Below are 21,272 nucleotides of genomic sequence, written 5' to 3'. Positions count from 1 at the left end.
TGAACCAAACTTAAATGAACTGAACAAATTTGTATACCCACCTATAATTGTGTGGATAAGAGTTTTGTAACCCCCAAATTTGCTTTTTCATTGATATATCACACTCGTCTTCCGACAAGATGATGATGATGATGATAGAAGAGGTTGGGCTTTGCATTAATTCCTTAGGGATTATTTTGCAAAAATCCAACAATATTCAACTTATGTATGGAGACAAATTAAATTAGCAACATGAAAAACATTACAACTCTTCAATTATCTTAACTATTTGATTTAATTTAGTAACAGATTATATGTAACAGTAAACATTATTGAGGGGTCATGTGGGACCACTTTTACACAGGTCCATGAAATACGCAACGAAGAAGGCAAGGTCATCTTTTCTGTTCGTTAGAGCCGAGGCAGGGTTATTAGTAAGAATCCAAAAGCACCCACCGTGTGGAAAAATGTTGCCATGGAATATATGCTGCATCTTTATCACATATTCTAAGAAGGATTAAGGTTACATCGATGGAGTAAATAGAGCTAAAAATCTCAAATTTGAGTTTTAAACATACGATTGTTTTAAATATTTAAAGAAATTTTTTAATCATTCAATAGTAATTTTATTCAACTTCAACATGACTATTTATAATGAATTAAGGTTTATCTTTTTAATGAATGCGCTGAACAAAGAACCACTGCACATCCCAAATCAATTAACCTTCACTTGGGAGTCACTAGGGTGGAAAGGTTTATTATCATCATCATTAAATATTAAACCGTAATAATATACAAACGAATAACATATGACATAATTGATAGATAATTTTGACTCTTAAAACTTGTAATCACATGTTCAATTCTTGATCATAGCAAGTATAGAAAAATATTTGTTAAAAGAAATTAATTCCTTAAATAAATTTTAATATCTTAAAGGATTAGTCTTTGACTTTTAGTTGAAAAATATTTTATTTAAAATAAATAATATATGATTATATAATAAAAACAACAACAACTAATAGTTAAACCAATATTATTATCCATAATTAATTGGGATTGCAATTTATGGATTACTACTGATGAAAAATCTTTTCAACAAAAAATATTTATATATAATTAAGTTAAACAATACTAAAATTAATTTGAAAATTTCAAGTATGAAGTTATAAAACCAAGCTAGTTTCACGTCTGATATATCGAAGGTGAAAAGTATACACATAAAGTTGAAAAACAATTATGAAAAAATGAAGTTATTTTTTGATTATTTTAGGGATGACACGTGACAAAATATTAAGGAGTATGACATACATCTTAAAATTAAGAGATGTGACTTGAAAGTGATCTATATTAAATAACTTTTATGATCGTGAAAAATAAAAATTAAACTGCCGGCATAGTACTTCCTTTTTATAACCAAAAAAAGTAGTTGTATTAATTGTTGGTTGATATTTCAATTCTATGGCAAAATATATCTTGTGTTCTTTATTTTTATTTTAAGTTTCATTCTGTCAATATAATCAAATTTTATGTCATTTTCATCATATATCGTATTGAAAATTTTATGAGCTACATTCTAGATGCCCAAAATTTTGCAAATTAAGCACATCATGATCAGTGTTGGAATTCTTTCAGGTGGTTCCACCTTGCCGTGCATATAGATCATTGGAACAACATCAAGACTTTGAGCTAAAAAGCATAGTATAAAAAGTCAAAAACATTGGATTGGTGTTGAAAAAAAGTCACCTAATTAACTAGTCTTAATTAATATTGATAATAAGTCTTTTATTGCTGTAAAAGTCTTAATAATTATTAATTTTACTGAACCAGTTTTTTTTTTATTGAAGTAAACTATTGTCTACTATGAAGATATTAAAAAACACTAGCACTAAAACTTTTTCTCAACCATTGAAATTATTGAGAGGAAAATCATGTCTTCTTATAAGCAATGTTAAAAGCTGGACTTGAACTGACCATTCAGTTATACCTATGAACTAGTCCTACCCCTAGATTGAGTTGGTCATTAAATTGATTTGTGTTATTAATATCAACCGTTCATGTACGTTGAACCAGTTGACTCCTATGCAGCTCAGTCAGTTTATTCAACTCTTATTGATTAGGTTGACTCAATTATTTTCCACAGCATTAATTAGTATAACAAAATGTACAAAGAATGGAAAGAAAGAGAAGAATAAATAAATTCAAATGTAGTAAATGATGGATAAAGAGAGATACACATATAAGAAGTGATGTTGTGGTATAAATTGTTAAATTAATTAAGTATTTTATTTTTGTCTTGAATTAAAAATTATAGTATTTTTTAACTTATTGGACTAAATACTAATCTTGCTTATGATAATAATAATGATTATGACTGATCCAAAATAAATTTAGGCATAATGAAAATCCAACATCAACTTTCCTTTTGTATCACTTCTCATTGAATTATTACCACTATAACTATTATAATATAAGCTGATAAAAAAAGCTTTATAGTATAAAATATAGCGCGTCATTGTGAATATTTTTATTTGTATAAAATTACTTTTGTTTTAAATTTAGTATATAGCAATTTTTTTAGTATTTTATATTTTTTTAATAAATATTCATTTATATATATATATATATATATATATATATATATATATTTACGTGATTTAATAAATTGTTTTTTTAAGACAAAATGTTATTAACAAAAGAGTACTTAATTACAAGATATACCCCACCAAGTTGGTTTCACCAATTAAACTGGAACAGGAACTTGTACTCAACTAGTGTATGTACATTAATGATCATACCAGTGAGATGCAGTACTGTAGCGTTGTACCAAAAAATTAATTACTAGATATACTGAACTTCAGTTAAGTATCTGTTTTAATAAATAAAAAGTATCTATATACTGTATTTTGTATTTTGTTATTTGAATATCAGATAATTGATATTTTATTTAATACAATATACCATAGTTATTTTTCTTTTTTTTTATCTATTCTTTATTTTGTTTCTATTTAAACCTAAAAAAAATATTATTTTTAAAAAAGAAACAAGTTATTCCATTATTTTTTTGCTACACATTTGTCATTTGCTACACAAGTTAATCCATTTTGATTGAATATAAAGTATTTTTTTCCCCTTAAAGTATATACATTGTACAAGACCCAAGCATAGAGTACTAGAGCGTGGTTTTCACTCGATGGAAAGTGCAGTGGGTGGTAGCAGTAACGTACCCCACATGCACAGGTACAACCTGCGTAGAGATAATGTTGGGGTGGCTTGGAAACCACAGAGAAGTGCAGCATGGGAATAAAATTTGAGTTAAATCTTAAATATTTGTAGAAAAATTATTATTCATAAGAGTCTTATTTGATTGGAATAAAATTATTTTTAATAAAAAAATATATGTGGCAAGTCACAAGCACAAGTGTGAATTAAGTGTCCTTCATAGTATTGCACTAGGGTTCACACATTCATCTATTATTATTCCTCCCTGTCTTCGCACGTGACCCATCATCCAACCAAATTAAAAACTCATTACTAGCTAGCTTAGTACGCTTCATTTAATCAAAACTGTTTAGTACCAGATTATTTTTATGAAACTAATTAATCATATAAAAAAGAAATGTTTGGACAATAATAGACCGACAACACATGTTGATTGAATTGCTCAAATTTTGAAATTTGGAAATTGTAATAAGGGTAATTTGCTCAACTCAGAGAATTGACCTCCAAAAGGTACGGTTCAATAATTGCCAACGACCCTTTTTTGGCTAACAGTTTTTTAAACCATGGTGCAAATTCTTAATCTGTTCTGTGATAATTAATTTTCGTCTAAGATCACAATTCACTCAATCAAATTTGTTCATTCATAAAATTCAAGTTTAATCCTTGTTTAATGGACCTTTTGTTTATTGGTCGTGTAACATGTCTAGGCAATATCTCTCAATAAGCTTTAAGAAAAAAATATGTTTGTATAGTCGTTATACTTTCTGTCAAATATGATTACAGATTTTATATTTTCATATTGGTAAATTTGATCTGTAAACTTTTATACTTTATAAATTATGCAAATATAGTCTTTTCTTTCTAAGAATTCATCATGGTTTATTAAAGTTAAAAAAAAAAAGAGTAAATCCATATATATTTTAAAGTTTGAAAATCAAATTATTAATAAAATTACAAGATTTCAATTACAATTATGTTCGGTGAGATATTTCAGTAAGTTTCTAGTATTTTTTATTAGCTGAAAAAATTATTTGACTATTTGATAAATAAACCATTTTTAATAGTTTTTAACATTTTTTGAAACATTATTTAAAATAATATTTTTTAAAACGTTAATTTTTAACTTTTTATATTTTTTTATTTTTATCTTTGATATATTTATTCATTTTTCTTGTTATATTTTTTACATGAGTCGTGATTTTATATTTTTCTATTATTTTATACTTTAACTACTTCAACAATTAATTTTTCTAAACATTTTTAATTTAATGAGTTAGTTTTTCAACTTCCAATTATTAGTTAATTTTTTTAATTTTCAATTAATTTTGTCGGACATAACCTACGTCTAACCAAAAGCATATAATAAAAATATATTTTTTCTCATATATATACTTTAAAAGCACAAAAACATGTGTAACATGAGTTCTTGCATATATTAATATTTTTCTTCTAATACTTAAAAAAATAAAACAAGTACGGTACGAACCAAAAACAGGGGTCACCACTAGGGGGGGATTAGAGTTTTGGTTCTCTTTCATGTGAATGAAAATATGAAATTAGAATTTGGTTGTTTTCAGGGTCATCCGTAGGATCCAATCGACAATAACTGAAATAAAAATAATATGAACATGACTTGGGAACGGATTAAATAAAAAGTGTTTGAACATTCATCTCATGGCTGACATTTTGGAATCTCCATCAGGTTCAGAGATTCCAAAATATAACACAATAAACCCAACTATTTGGGTTGTTTGTTTATGTGGGGAACGGAGGAGGAAATTGAAAGATTCCTTCAACTAAGCACTTTTTCATAAAAATCAAAGAGCACAAGGCCATCTCGTGCGTATAGGTTAGATAAAACGTAGAAACTATTTTTTTCCCTTGAATTAGAGATCACGATGTTCCTAACACACTCGATTATATCAAGACTAATAATAATTAAATCATTTTCACATATACAAATGTAATAAAATTTTACATCTTTTTGAGTTTAAACATAGAAGGTATTTGACTTTTGAAATAATTAATTATCATAGTTTTGTGAAGAAGCAAATCTTTAATTAAGATTTAAATTCTCTCATTTTTTTCTTTAAAACATAAATTCTTAATGATATAAAGATAGAACTTTTCTCTATAAAACAAAAAAAAGAGAGAGAGAACTTTTCTAGTGATGAAGTTACCATTTTCTAATGTTACAAATAAAATTGATAGAATTTAATCTAGTGAAATCTTGTAGGGCTATTAATTATGGTTCGTTTAATACCCAGATAGGGTTGTCTTTATTATTTCCTCGGACAGAGAACAAAGCAGTATTTATCTTGTAATAATTTATAAAGCAGGTCTTGGTAGGTAACCAATATTTTTCTTCTATCACATCATGATGCTATGGTATCTGTAATTAATGTTGAGTTGAAGCACAAATGTCAATTCACAAGGTGCTCTAGACCTTCAGTTCCGTGTCCCATGTTCTCCTTTGCAAATTGTTCTAGGCTCATGTTATTTGCTAAACTAGTAGAAATGATATATTTAGGAGAAAAATAAATAAAACTACTCTACAACCTGTTCATTTATAGAATTGAAGAAATCATTAATTCGAGTGATTTTTAATTTGATAAAATCTCAAATTTATAAATGAAAAAAATTATAATTAAAAGAAGAAATTTTATTAAAAGTGACATGTCAAATTTTTTGACAAAAATTAATTATAAATAAAATTGGTAAATACTCATATCAATAGTATAAAAAAATAAAATTAGAGATTATGTTTCAATGTCCCATATCCTATTGATCTTTCAGGTGCATGTCTTTTATTATACCAATTAATTTAAAAGATTGCTACGGACAAAATCTTTTGGAAGTGTTCATAAGTATTTATAATATTTTCCATTAATACCAACCCAAATCCGGTGTTCATAAGTATTTAGGTTGACTTATTTTCACTAACGAATATTAGTAAGCTAATTAAAATTCGGTTGGTAATGGATTGATACTATCTTATTATATAAATATCCCGGTGTAAGTTACCAACTCTCAACACTCTTTACCTTCTCAATCTAGCAAAATAACGGTTGTAACTAGTGTAAAACCCAAATGATAAAAGTTTTATAAGATTCTTGAAAATTCAACATCTACATTCTTTAGAAAGTCCACATATTGTTTCTGTCCAAAAAAGAAGAAAGAAAGTCTACATTTGCTATTAAAATCATAGTTAAAAAAGTTAAACAATAATTTTGAATTCATTACAGCCTTTTACTTAATTAAGTTTTGAATTAACACAAGGTTAGTTTCATAGAAGATAGTGATACTAGTTTAATCTACTTAGAACTTTTCACATGAATTAACTCAATCCATTCTGAGGAGGAAAGCAGAAACAAATTTGCTCTAGTTTTTAACAGTTCTATATTAACGTTTCCTTCTCTACTCTAGAATTTGAAAATTGTAAATTACGTTAAGGAGCCTAATAAGTTAAATATGAAGCATGCGTGGGGGTATCAGAGAGTCACATTAGTAGTCACAAAACAACCTAACTTGGCCTTTCAGATACAAATTAGATAACCGCTATCCTTGCTCTACAAGTTTTATAAGTCATTCATGAATTACGTTTTTAGAGTGTCTTATAAGCAAATTAAGGACTCTACACATAGAAGTTAGTTGGCTGCATTTTGTTGATTTGAGAAGTTAAGATTCGGTATACGTTTGACTTGTTCTTTGCAAGTACTCTTTTTTTTTAATTAGTTTTATTAGAAATGTCAATTTGAGAGATTCAAATCTGTTATCTCTCTCCCCCTTTTCCTTTCATCCTTCCATAACCATTGTATCATTCTTATATCTCCAAACACGCACCACTTTGTTTAAGAAAAGAATCTTTTCTAACTAAATCCATGGGAATGAATATAGAAATGAAATTAAAAGTTGTGATTCTGATCGGAGCTATACATAGCAATATCATTAAATCAAACCCACTTAAAATTGGGTCTTCTAAAACTAAAGATATGTTGCAATTATAAGATAATCCCAGTAGTAGAAACTTGTCACACGAGGTGAAAAAGTTCAGTGAATGAAATTAAGGCCAAAGAAAAAAAAAGGGAAAGGTGAGGCATTAATATGGAGAATCAAAATTCACCAATGGGACTGGACACTAACCAAATTGGACCAATCAAATTAAAATTGTCCAATATCATTTGCCATAACCATTCTACTAAGAGGACTAGGCCCAAGCTTTTTTCTCCTCATCATACTCCTCTTCCTAATAACTTCCATTTGATTTCTTCTTCTAATTTGCATCATTGCCTCTTCCTCAATCACAAACCTCCTCATTAGAACATCATCAGTCAATGATTTGCCCCTAAATACCCTCCTTCCCTCAGTGCTAAGTCTAGCACTAGGAGTTCTCTCATGTGAAGCATGCAATGGCTTTGATCTTGGATAACTATTGCTTCTTCTAGGTGGCACCTCAGCTCTTAAAATCTCGTTGTAGGAATAGATTGGAGCACAAAGACAAACCCTTGTGAAGGATGATGCAACCTTTAGAGAGGCACATTTTCTTAGCTTGTTCTTGTTGTTAGGACTTGGTGTAGTAGGGACTTGAGGGGATTTTGGCATTGATGATGATCTCTTCCATAAAGTTGAAGAATTAGGTGTTGGAATTTCTGTGGATTTTGATACACTTTTCCATAGGCTAGTCACCTCAATTGCTCTTTGGTACCATGGCTTCCTGCAACTTGAAATGAAGTGGATGTCATGCATGAATTCTTGAGATGATGCAGCTGCAGCTGCTTGATTCATACCCTTCACTACTTTCATTTTTTTTTATTCTTTTTCTAAAATGGCATGCAGAAGAAGCAATTGTGCAAGTGGAATATAAAATTGAATTTATTTGCTCTTTCTCAACCTTAAGAAAATTTGGGGAGAGGGTCAAGTTTAGAAGCTTTGTAACAAAGTTAATCTAAACTTTGCCTATGCCAATTAACTAACTGGTAATTTTCCAAATTTAGGCTCACTATTGAAAAAAGAAGCTAAAAAGCAGATCAGCCAGAGAATTTGACTTTCCTACCTTGGCATGAATGATGTTTTTTTTTTGGGGGTTGGTCAAATTCATAACATCATTGAAAGACTATAATCTGCAGAGGTTAAACTTGGTCTCCACAAGGTTGAACCAATAAAAAATTACTAAAAAGATGACATAGTGCACCCCATTTTTTTGACTAATTCGGGACAAGAGAGTTAGTTTTAGTTTTAGGCCTTAGAGGAATAATGTGATGAGCATTTTCATTTTTCTCCACAACTAACTAATAAAAAGCAATATAGCCTCAACATGAGCTTATAGATGATCACATATTTATAGAAACATTTATTAGTAAGCAAAAAAGAATATAGTAATGTATATGATGAGAGAAAGCTAAGTATATAAGATAATTAAATTCTCAACATGGGTGTAGGGTGTGTGTTCAAGTGTGAAGCAGAGGAAAAGGTAGAGGATACATAACAATACAACATACCTTGTGTTTGAATCGTTCTTTGGATCTTGCATGAACAAAGAAAAGTGAAAGTATGAGAGAGTTGGAGGAAGAGAGCAAAGTATTTTCATTTGTGAAGAGAGTGAAGAAGAAGAAGAAGAAGAAGAAGAGGCTTTTGCTGCTGAAGTATGTGAATCTACTAAGATGGGGTTGGCAACGTGCTTCTTTCCTTTTCTCCCATTCTTTATTGTAAGCCAACCCCTTCCTTTTGCTTTGGCTGCCATGATGCCTTCTGATTTTGAGTGAGAGAGAAAGAGATTTTGAAATTTCAAAGCAAAGTAAAAATGTTACTACTTTTAATGTAATTACCAAGGTGTGGCCCCCTAGCTCTTCAAAAAGGAAAGAAGAATGGCCCTTATTAAATTCATTACTTTCTGGAGCCTTAATCATGTTTTGCCCCCTAATCTTATATGATTGCTAGGAAGAGGAGATCATAGAGGCAATTAATTGGTGTAAAACATGCTTGGCCTGCCTTTATGACAGAAAAATTATGGGCTGCTAAACCTCAACTCTGTTCACTTGCCTAGAATAACAAACTCTCTCAAGGTAATGATAAGTGGACCAAAATTTATTAACAAAAGTAATTACGTAAAGTTATTTTATTCCATTTTAAGAATTTAATTGAAGTATATTAATAGTGTAAAAAAAATTGTCTAAACACAAATATCCTCTATAAGAGAGAATTATGTTCGAGTGAGATATAACTATTAAAAATTGTAAAACTTTTCCTAATACAATTATGAACTTGAAGTTAAGATTTTTTATTAAACTAAAATAATCATAAGTTAATTGATTCACACTTTTGATCTGATGATAGTGTACAGATTTTTTTAATACTGTAATGAATTGTGGTGTTGTTAAAAATGATTGACTTATATAATAACTATCATATTTAAAAAGTTTTCTAAAATTTTGAAAGTATATAAATCGTCGCACGGTAATCTAGTGTATTGAAATTAAATTCTCATATTAAATTGTAAATGTTATGGGATCTTGCACACGCTTGAGAGATAATTTAATTGAACAGAATGTGTTATGGTTTTCACGTATTATATCTCCTTCGCTGGCATCACTCATTATTCTAACATGTTGAGATTCAATGCCAGGAATTATAAAATGGATCTCTTTTTGCAAATGGGTTGATAAATTTAGTCAACCTCTAATCGGTTCGGGATTGTTCTGTCTGACACAGTTTAATATTTTGGGCAATGGCATAGATTAATAAAAAAGAAATTCAAGAAAATTATCATTGTTGTAAAAAAAATCACATTTTTATTTACTATTATTATAAATTTAAATTTTCATTTTATGCACATAAGTGTTTTTTTTATAATAATTTATTTTTCTTTAAAACAATTGTTTCGTCATTAATTAATACTTTTTTATATTTTTTTTAAATAAACTAATACTTTTTTATTTTTCCTTTCATGTCAAGAATTTTTTGTTATCCTTCAAATCTCAACTTAATTTACATTTAAATTTTTATATTAATTTTTTTCATCACAAATTTCAACTACTTATATACACAAAAAATGTAAACTATTTAACCTCTTAAATTATATTTTACTTTTTTTTAAAAAAAAACTTTTCCATTAAATTTAAGCTACTTATATTTTATACTTTTTATTGAACTCAGTTATGCATCCTCTTATAATTTAAATATTTTTATTCTAGTTTATATTTTTTAAACTTTACTTAAATTTAAAATAGTCGTAGTACATGGGATACACATTACTAGTTAGTAGTTTAAAATGGATACATATAGTAGATATTTGCTTATAAAATCAAGTTTTAAAAAGGACACAAATTAGTTAAATTTATTGATAAAAATTATAAAAAGATATTTCACAGATAAGAAGGTTGCAAGCTTTTGCAATAATACTAAAAAACTTCTTATCCATACCAAGTACCTTACAAACCTAAATCTCATGCTATCAAATTCCATCAATTTGAGATGTTTTATGTGATATTTGAGTAACCTATAGGAGGATTATATCATTTGGTTCCTAATTCAAAGTTGTGATCCCAAAAATTAAAATCATATTTCCCCCATGAATCTCTTGACTCCTTTCGTCAAGGGTCAACAGAAGTTCCATCAAATTACACGGAATTTTGGAGCTACACGTATTTGCAATTAATTCCTTGCCTCAACAATTTTATATATCCTATTCCTATCTCTATCACATTTCTTCAAATTCAAAGTATATCTAGAAAAGGAGCTATAATTTCCTTTCATGGGAACATCACCATTTGAAAACGCTCCGTGTCATGCATACGCATAAGGACCGATTAATTTCTAATGACTGTGAACTTGTGTTGTGCAATTATTACACAAGCTCCTGTACCTTTTCTGCTTATGTTGATAATGGGGACGTTCGAAGAAAGGAATTATTTTCGATGTTTGGCCAAAAAATTGGTGTAATTAATTCTTGACTCATGCTATACAATTAATACCCTTTCACGCATGATTTTAAGATAGAAATGATACTTGCACAACCAAACTCACAAACACTCATGCAAGTCATTTGAGATACTCCATAGATAATGTTTTTTAATGGCGGAATCTACCTTAATCTCTATGAGGAATGTGATGAAAAAATTCATCTTAAAATAAGTGTTTTTTCTTTCGTATTAAAATAAGTGTGGTTTTAACTTATTTACACAGACAAACAAAATCATAAATAAATAAAAGAAAATGATAATGGTATAAAACTAACCTTAGTATTAAGATTATATTAAAAAGCTAAAGTAATATATTTATTAGGAATTTTAGTAAGAAAAAATAATTAATATTATATTAAAAATTAAATATAACACTTATTTTGAGATTTTTTTTCTCAATTATGATGCTTATTGGAGAGAATATTAGTTTTAAACCATCTAGTTGCCTCCACTTTATTTAAGAAGACCAAACAAAAAAGAACTCCAAAAGGTTTCTTAAATATAAGAGTAATACTCATAGTGAAATGATACTTGAGATGTTCAATTAGTACATAATGGAGAGTTATGCATGTCAAGTTTAAGAATTCTAAAACCCAATATGGTTACAATTATTTTGCCACTTGGTTTATTAAAATATTAAATTTTGTTAAAGGTGTTGTGGTGCTACGTATTTCTCTATCCCCCAAACTCCAAAAAGCTGCAACAAAGAGAAAAAAGACATTATGATTAGAGATGTTGGTTGGCATCTTGGCAATTGTCATTCAATAAAGATTAAGTCGTAAGGTAAATTAATAAACATGCAATTTCTTATGAAACTGATCATATTTTGCATCTTAAGTGCATATATATGCTGAGATATTAAATCCATCAAGGCTGGTCTCAATTTTTCTATCCTTCATTAAGAATTCCATACTGAGTTAATAACAACAAGAGATAACCCAAAGCATACTAAACCTCCATAATCAAACTATTTAAAAATCCTAGCTATAACCTAAACATAAACATAATAATAATAATAATTATTATTATTATTATTTATTATTTATTGAGTGACTAGGAGGGGTCAAAAAGAAGAAGAGGTTTTCAGACTTTCAGTCATCTTTTGCTTTTTTGTACATTGTAGACCATGGAAATCATTTTGTTCACTTTGGAATGGAACGAAGACCTTCCAATCAAAAGCACGAAGAGATGCTAATGCTGCTACTACTGCGGTGTCTACACCACCTTTGGGTCCTTTGCTAACTTTACGGAATTTAAGATCTGGTGACTATATCAAATAATCAAACTACTTTCAATTAATTAAAAAATAAACATGAGAAAATTTCCCCAGCTTGTGCGTGTGAAAGAGTGCTGGGATATAACAAAATTCTTTATTCTTCTTTTTTACTGTCTTTCTTGTTTTCATTTACATAATTCTCTTATTGATTTGTACTTTTCCTTACGATCTTACATTTACATTACTTTACAAGTTTTTTATATCTTTTGATTAGTTCTGGTGAAGATTAACGCTTTTAGGAACTATCACAAATTCAAGATACTGAAGAATCTTTTGAGGAAGAAATTCACTTCTTAAATTAATAATAAAAAATATATTTGAATTATTATAAGAAAAAATAAAATATATACTAATAATGTAAAATTTACAATACTATCCATTTATAAGTTATCATGATAATTTGTTGACATTAATAATGACCACCTAGACATCATATTAAATATTATTTCTAATTAGTTGATAGTGTAAAAAATTTTACACTCATGATACATATCATTTCATTTTTTGGTATGTGCTTTTGTCCAGATTAAACAGAATCAGTTGTGAATCAATTATAAGACAATTATCATACGGATTGAGGATGTTAGTTGTTGAAGGTACATACCTATTGAAATGTAATTATGAAAATAAATTTATTTTCTCTTTTTATCTCATTTTTATTTCATTTTCTTTATTTCTTATTACATCTATCAATTTCTTTCTCTACTTTTTTTTCCTTCCTATTCCTCTCTTCTTCCACCTAAAATGAGATGTATATTTTTCTAATATATTTTATCCCGTTGACTAAAATTGTGTCCATTTGTAGAAGTGGTTATCAAAATTTTCCTTTAAAACAGGGACTGTGAAAAGATATTACATCTGGAGAAAGATATAAACTGAGGCTGAACTAGTAAATTATTATCGTACTCCTTTTCTTTTTTGACTGTGTGAAGAAAATTGCTTCATTGAGATCCTGTTTTCTATAAACTGAACTTCCATTGGCATGGAAAAATTGAGCCTAACCAAAATAAAGCATTCATTATTGTAGTGTAATAATATAAGGATCAAAATTTAACTAAATATAAGGAGGCCAGACATATGGGAGAATATTATTATAGAATCCAACAACTTGATCATCATGCAAAAATTAAAATCAAATGGATTATTTGGCGAGCACTGAAAATATATATCATGATGCGTGCATGGCACATTCACGTGCAATCTCTGGTTTGTTTTTTAGAAGTCATTATCTCTTATTCTCATTCATTCTGATCCCTCATCAAACCTACAGTTAGCCTCACGCTCAATTCAGGAGTATCTGAAGGACAAGGACATTTAAGACCAATCAACTCTATTTAGTTTTAGATAAAAACTCTATATTTATTTATAAAAAAAAGAAGAAATAATAAACTAGGAATACATTAAAAATATATTTGTGGTTTTTATGTTCGTGACATTCATTTTCAGTTTATTATGAAGTTTCTGGAAATATATGAATTAAATAAAGAAATCATTGTCACGTAAGTCATTAAATGTGATATTCTTTTTCGATTTGTTCCCTACATTTGTCAGTGTTATGATTTAACTGACATTATCATAACAGCAGCAAATAGTGAGAATCAATTTATAAAAAATAAAAAAGGACAACTTGATGCCATAAAGCTCCCTCACGATAGTCTAGTGAATGATAAATTATTACATGATGTTAAACTACTATGTCGTCATAATCCAAATTAATCTCCATGTGATATATAGCTAAAATTTTCAGTTTATGAATTTTTTTAATAAAACCAGATTATGTATCATGTAAAGATTGATCATTTTCCACATGACATAACTGAATTTTTCAGTTTACAAGAAAAGATCAATAAGACTTGGTTATGTGGTACGTAAAACATGGAAGTATAAGATTATGTAATAATTTCTCGAAAAAAAAAGGGTCATTCTCATTCACTATGAACTTATGGCAGGTAGCCTTAAGATGCTGATTCCACAACTAAATGTGTCCTAATTTTTCAATTTACAATAAATAAGTAATAAGAATCAATTATTTGTTACGTAAATATTGACCAAGATCTTGGTGGTATGAAATCATGTAATAATTTCTCAAAAGAAAAAGGCCAATCTCACCCATTACGAGTTTATTGCAGGTAGCCTTAAAAACCTTGAATTTGCAAGAAGCTGATTCCACAACTCAAATTTGACCTAGTGACACAACAACTCTTATTGTTTCACCAAGGCTAGCTACCCTCAATCAAATTAAAAATAAATGCACATGTAAAAATTGAATTAAATTTTCTTTTCATATATAGATCAAATTGAAAAAGATTGTTCTCACATCCAAACCCAAATTGATGGGTGTGAAGTATAGAATCCGAAAATCAGAATGAAACCAGTTCCTCATCCGAAATGACTATAATAGTTATTCACTATAACCTTTAAAGTATTAACAACATCTGTCAAGTTGAGGGAGAAAAAGTAAGCTACATGTAGTCACTTCTGATTGAGAAGACTTGCTCACGGGTTCTCAGAATCCCCCGAGCATTTCTTGCTCCAACCGCCTGAACACGCTTTGCGCTCCCCGCGTTTTCTTTTGTTCTTGGGAATGTTCCCATCTCTATACATGCAGGACTTGATAGTTGATTGCTCTTCAGACACTGCAGGGTTTGTTGTTGCTGTATTAATATCTGACAAGGGGATAGGAACAGGATTCGGACTTTCTTCCCCTTCTTCGTCTTTCTCCACGTCCTGAAGCCTCTCCATGGGATAGTGGCTTGCAAAGGTGTGCTCATCTGTTTCAGCTACCTCATGTATCAAGACATTGTCCACCATCTGCAACCATAAATGTCAAATGTGAATATTTTTCTGATATGTAAAACCACCATCATTGATAACAAACTTCCAAGTTTAGCGAATTAGCAGTAGCATTATCTCAAGCAACACCTTGAATAGGTATGATGTTTGATACAGATTCATTGGCAAAAGAGATCAGAATATAACAATATTTCAAAAGAAATGTCAAAAAAGCATTGGTGCACAGTTATATGTTGGAAGACATATACCATATATATATCAAAACCATGAGAAAGAAATCACACAATATTGTTTAGCAAATGAACAATAAAGAATTGTGGACACAAAAAGATGAAAATGAAGTTTGTCTTTATTTAATTTTATATAACACTTTTTCTCTTCTCACATTTTATCCAACAGTCTAAATATCTAAATAAGTTATATTTCATTGCATAAAACATTTTCTAGCCATCATCTGAAAAGGAATGGCAGAAATTATAGGTAGAACTTAAACTATGTAATACTTCTTTTGAGAAAACTTACTACATCTTCACACGAGTCAACAACGAAGGCCGAATGGAGGGTGACATCAGCAGCAGACAATAAGCCAACAGTGCTCTCAATTATATCAGGAATCATTGGAACTCCTCCATAACTTGAAATAGCACTATCCTGCATAACAAAATCTCCTATATCAAAGTCGGGTTCATGCTGAGTTGAATTATAAATAACCCCAATAGATGCCGTATCTCCATTCCCTGCAGAGATTGTAGGACTTTCAACAGAGCTAGTCTGCTGCACATCACCATGATGAAGAAGAAAGCTCAAATTTTCTGATGAAGAAAACTTTGAAGCCTTTTTGGACACGATTCCATCAACATTACTCTTCAGCTTGTGGATCCTAGTATGTGTGTTGTCTATTGTCAAAAGCAGCTGCTTGAAGGAAACATCAGTTTCATTGAAATCCAGCAAAGGTCGATCTTCTCCAATGCCAAATCTGTCTGTTGAATTCACATGCGGCTCTGTGATCACTATACCAAGAGAGAGTATAAAAACATTAGTCATGAATTAGATACAAGTCAAAATGTGATTAAGAGGCAAATGACTGGCAGACTAGAACTGCCAACAGTGAATACAATGAAATTGAAAGACGAGTCAACACACACAAACCACTGACATAATGCTAATGCAGTTGACTATAAAAGTTTTTTTTTTTAATCCTTTTATCTCAAGGGAAAAGAATACAAGAGATGCTAATAGCACCACTGAACCACTGATTTAACATTATAGCAGCAAGACATTGGGTATCATTACAAAGCAAATTTTCTAACCTGGATTACCAAAATCATCAGCCAAATACCCATCCGGATCAGACTTCTTATTCTCTACAATATAAGTAAAGAAAAGAGTCACACACTTCTCTAAAGCAGGGACAAGTGGTTGGTAAACAATGAGAAAAGATAAGCAAATCAGGTATCAAAATAAATGAGTGGTACCGAGATAGGAGAAAATATAATGATGTGACGTATACGATCCAATATCAGTTGTGTCTTCAACTTTCTTCCTTTTTCTTCTCTTTTTGGCCTTACTTCTGAGCTGTTCACCCAAAAATGGCAATGACTTTGAACCAAACTCTTCTAAAGTAAATTCATCAGGTGCTGTATGTTTCCCCTTGTCATATCCTGCAAGCTCTTTGCTGTATTTTAATGCTTGTGAGTTAATTTCCCTAATTCTTAGTTCTGTCCATTTGCAACGCCACATTAGAGGTCGTATAAAGTTCCTCCAATGATCGGTCAACTTCCTCTTCCTACAGTTACACAAAACGTTAATATGAATAAATAACAGTATAATGTAACAAAAGAAAAAATATTCAAGAACATTGCTTCACCATTAAACACCAACTAACCAAGTATAGTGGTATACCACCGCCAATTAATGATTAGCTTATGGAAAAACAGATTGATCATTAATGGTCTCTAAAGAAGACATTGATAATATGGCAGACCACATAAACAATGCTGATTGGTTTTCCAATACCAATCTTTACTAGGTGCAGAGCCAAAATTCTTCCATCAAGAGTTACTACTAGAACTATAGGTGATGAACAATTGTCAGGATTTAATAATATAAATTGAAGTGCATGCAATATCTAAGGAGTTGCATAGAGGTAGGGTGGGAAAATAACCTACTCTCCTACTGAAACATCAAACCAAAACACTAGCACACCATATACAACTGGAGATTATAACTTTCAAATTCCATACCTTTTAACCTCTTTCAATAATTATTATTACTAAAGCAGTATGCAGATATGCTAAGATTTTTTAATTGTTAAACACCCACTATCTAATTTGAACATTTGAGTGCATATATGGATTTTATTTGTAACTTTAATGACTTATCAACAATTTCATAAGACCTGGATTCTTTGTTTAGATATTGATAGCTAATCTATTTCCAGGCAAAAGAATGTAAAATCTACTGATTACTGATTGGGAATAAAAAACACCTCTTTGGAAATGCAGAACCATCAAAAGTGTCTGCCAAGCCATTATCACCCAAGAATTCTGACTCCACTTCAGCATCACTCAATCTAGAACCATTTTCAGCATCAGACGTAGTGCCAGAAAATGAGCTAGAATAGTCAGTTGCGTCGGGGTCCTCAACTTTGTTGGACGCAAAATCACCCTTGTTGGTCAAACTCACAATGTCGACTTCAGTGTCCTCAGTGACTTTTGTAGGGTTAATTGGTTCATCCAGAGGCTCCACCTTAATGATGATGGGCTTCTCAAAATGACCCATGTTGCTCAAGCCCTTCTCTATTGCACCTCCTCCTTCCTGGATGCAACTCTTTTACAGTAGGGACATAAGGTTGTATTTCAAAAACATGGCTCCATTTAAAGTTTTCCGGTCAAATTCAAAATGTTCAAGTTCATGAGTAAATTCAACAAATACAAAAACAACCCATTCCAATATATTGTTGATATTGATTCAATACTAAATAGCTCAAAAGCAAACTAGCAACTTCTACATAAAAAAGAGTACATAATGCAATATTTCAAAGGATTTTGCTTGCATTAGGAAGTTACAGGGCTCTAGCCACTCCATAGTCTCCTATGCATTTAGCTCTAGTAAAAAAGTGTATATCAAACGAATTCCATTTGATAATAATAACTTATGACAGAGAGTATCACTTCAAGTTCAGAATACATGTGTACATAAAACCCAATCATAGAACAAAGTAACCAATGAAAGGGGGAAATTTGAATAAATAGTGGCATCCAAACATATATTGCGAAAAGTCAGAAACAAAGTCAGTGGTGCCAAAACGATTATTTATTAGAAATTCTAATTAAAAAAACTAAAATCGAATTTAAATATCATATTTAAAAGACTAGATTCAATTGAAGTGATAAAACTTATATAATCTTCTTGAAAAATCATAGCCTAATCACTCTGACTTTTCAAATCATAAACTCTTTCAAAAGACCTTTTATTTCAACAAAAAAAGAACACAATTATGTCACTTCCAAAATCCACTTGAAAATCTAAATTCACTTTGACACATCTGTAAATAAAACCAATCGTTTCAATACCATTTCTTTTTCTTTAAAAAAATCACGAAATAAAAGGAAAGGGGAAAAAAACCTGCAAGAAAAAATCACTCACAACAAAAAATGTAAAATGATCAAGGATGCTAAAATTCTCCAAACTCCAATGACACAAATAATAATTCATAAAAAAATTTCAGTATTCTATACCAAAATCTAAAAACTCAAATATCATTCATGAAAAAAGGAGGGGAACCTGCAAGAAGAAATCACTCACAACAAAACAGTGAAAAATGATCAAGGCTGCAAAATACCCCAAAATCCAATGACGCAAATAATAATTCATCACAAATTTCAGTATTCTATACCAAAATCCAAAAACTCAAACACCATTCATCACACAGAATCACACAATTCAACCCAATGCACACCGAATTAGAAGAAGCCCAGCAGCGCCTGGCCAATTCCAACACAAAAAGACACGCAGAAGCACAAACATTAACGCACAACCATGTTAAGCAGAAGTTCATTCAAGCACAGAACCGTCACTGCAAAATGAACCGAAAAAACAAACAAGAAAAAAAAAACTTGGGGAAATGTAAGTTGAAATGGCGAAACTTCACGTGCATGTGTTAACAAAGAGTGTGAAGAGTGAAAGAGGGAACAGAGAGGATACCGAGAGAGTGATAAAGGGTTGAGATGCGAGAGAGAATGGCGAAGTTTGCGGCGTGGAGGAGCAAGGTTGAGAGTGAGTGAGTGGGTTGCAGCAGTTTAACGTTATAAATAAACCTAGGAAGAGTGGAAGCGCACGCAGGTGCCGCTGCTTATATAGTGCAAGTTTCTGTTCCCTTACATTGACACGTGTCGGGCACTACCCTAACATAACATTGCACGCTTCTTATTGTTGTTGTTGCATCCTTGTTTGTTCCACTTCACTTATTTTTATTTTAAATTAAATCGACCATCAATCTTGTCGAATTAATTTGAGAAATCTTTCTCTTCGGATTATATTTAGCTTTAGATTAATGTTAGATTTTTTTTTTATTTTTTTAAGTTTCATATTCAATGAGAATGGATTTGAATTACCACATTAGTTAAGAAAGTTAAGAAAGTAATTATTGGGATGCATCAAAATATACTTCTTATGATTTTTAATTGCACTTTTATGTTATTTTTAATATATATTTTTTTAATTTTCTAACTGATGCTTTTAGCAAGACCCTAATAAAAATAGAGTTTTAATACATATGTACACTACTTACTATACAATAAAATTTAAGTAATATTGCATATCGGGTCACTCTTATTTTCAAACATATTTAAAATTCATATCCTTATAAAATTAAATTTTTATATTAAGACAAACATAATTAGTTATTTATATTCTCTAAAAATATAAAATTCAAAATATTTTATCTGCAATAATATAAAAAATATTAAATTTATTTTCCAATAAATATATATATATATATAATAAAACTAATTTCAACACATTTAATATATTACTAATAAAAAAAATCAGCACTATTACATGAATATTGACCAATACAATTCTATTATTAAATTATTAAAGATAGAGTAAAAAAAATAATCTATAATAAATATATTAGCTAACAAGACATGTACTTTAAAGAAAACTATATGATAGATATGAGACAAGTAATTAGATACTTATTTTTGTCTCCATTTAAAGAATCATGTAACATCTGTGACGGTGTCCAATCAAAATATGTATTTTTCATCACAATCAAGACTAGTTTGAAGTTATTTAATAGAAGATTATTTATGCAATAAATAAAGGATTTAGAAAATATAGCTATATATTTATGTAAGAAGTTTCAACATGGTTCTATAAATATTGACGAATAAGATTATTTTGTATGAAATGTTTAAAATATACTAAAAAATATTATTTTGTAGTAAATATATTAATTAATAATACATGCTTTTAAATAAAACATTTTACAATAGGCATGTGGTTGGTAGTTAGATTCTCATCCTTATCCTCATTAATAATATTTGTGGTTTCTATCATAAAAATATCATATTATTGTGTATGCAATATTTTGTAATAATAATATATTCAATAAATTATTTTTAACATAATTATTATATAATTATGTAAAATGATATTTAATCTTATTATATAAATATTAATCACACAATTCTAACATATAAAGTTATTAAATATAGAGATAAAATATTATTTTATAATAAATATATTAAATAATTAGTTTTAAAATAATTTTTAGTATCAAAATTTCAACCACATAATATAAATATTATTCAACAAAATTATTTTTAGGTAAAAAATAATATTAAATAAAAAATATTCATATAGTTATTATACATATAATTTTTTTTATAATTTCAAATATGAAGAAAGAAAAATGTAATAAAGAGAGAACCTTTAAAATGTTAAAGAAAAAATAAATTTTAGAATGAAAATACAAAAAAAAATATAACGCAAAAAGAAAAAGAAAGAAAAAAATTAAGATTTTTTAAAGATAATAA

The 21,272-nt window shown here is 29.3% G+C and overlaps 2 protein-coding genes across 4 annotated transcripts; both read right to left on the bottom strand.

The window, feature by feature from the left end:
- Positions 1 to 7,132: 7,132 nt before the first annotated feature.
- LOC114389184 lies at positions 7,133 to 8,984 on the bottom strand. Of its 2 annotated transcripts, none has more exons than XM_028349808.1 (2): positions 8,700 to 8,984; positions 7,133 to 7,921 (listed from the first exon to the last, which is right to left on the bottom strand). In XM_028349808.1, the coding sequence occupies exons 1-2, from the start codon at positions 8,939 to 8,941 to the stop codon at positions 7,363 to 7,365; spliced, it is 801 nt and encodes a 266-aa protein (XP_028205609.1). In that variant the 5' UTR covers positions 8,942 to 8,984; the 3' UTR covers positions 7,133 to 7,362. The 2 variants fall into 2 exon arrangements, with proteins under 2 accessions (XP_028205609.1, XP_028205616.1); XM_028349815.1 differs by having other exon boundaries at positions 7,133 to 7,915; positions 8,700 to 8,977.
- Positions 8,985 to 14,692: 5,708 nt separating this feature from the next.
- Positions 14,693 to 19,554, bottom strand: LOC114389169. 2 transcript variants are annotated; one of them, XM_028349790.1, is made up of 6 exons: positions 19,435 to 19,554; positions 17,717 to 18,057; positions 16,704 to 17,014; positions 16,539 to 16,592; positions 15,751 to 16,238; positions 14,693 to 15,246 (listed from the first exon to the last, which is right to left on the bottom strand). In XM_028349790.1, the coding sequence occupies exons 2-6, from the start codon at positions 18,007 to 18,009 to the stop codon at positions 14,932 to 14,934; spliced, it is 1,461 nt and encodes a 486-aa protein (XP_028205591.1). In that variant the 5' UTR covers positions 18,010 to 18,057; positions 19,435 to 19,554; the 3' UTR covers positions 14,693 to 14,931. The 2 variants fall into 2 exon arrangements, with proteins under 2 accessions (XP_028205591.1, XP_028205600.1); XM_028349799.1 differs by having other exon boundaries at positions 17,717 to 18,045.
- Positions 19,555 to 21,272: the final 1,718 nt, after the last annotated feature.

This window comes from Glycine soja, chromosome 2 (assembly GCF_004193775.1).
Source record: "Glycine soja cultivar W05 chromosome 2, ASM419377v2, whole genome shotgun sequence".
NCBI classification, from domain to species: Eukaryota; Viridiplantae; Streptophyta; class Magnoliopsida; order Fabales; family Fabaceae; genus Glycine; species Glycine soja.
Note: the sequence above shows the minus strand (reverse complement) of the source record. Positions and strands in the feature narration are given on the sequence as shown.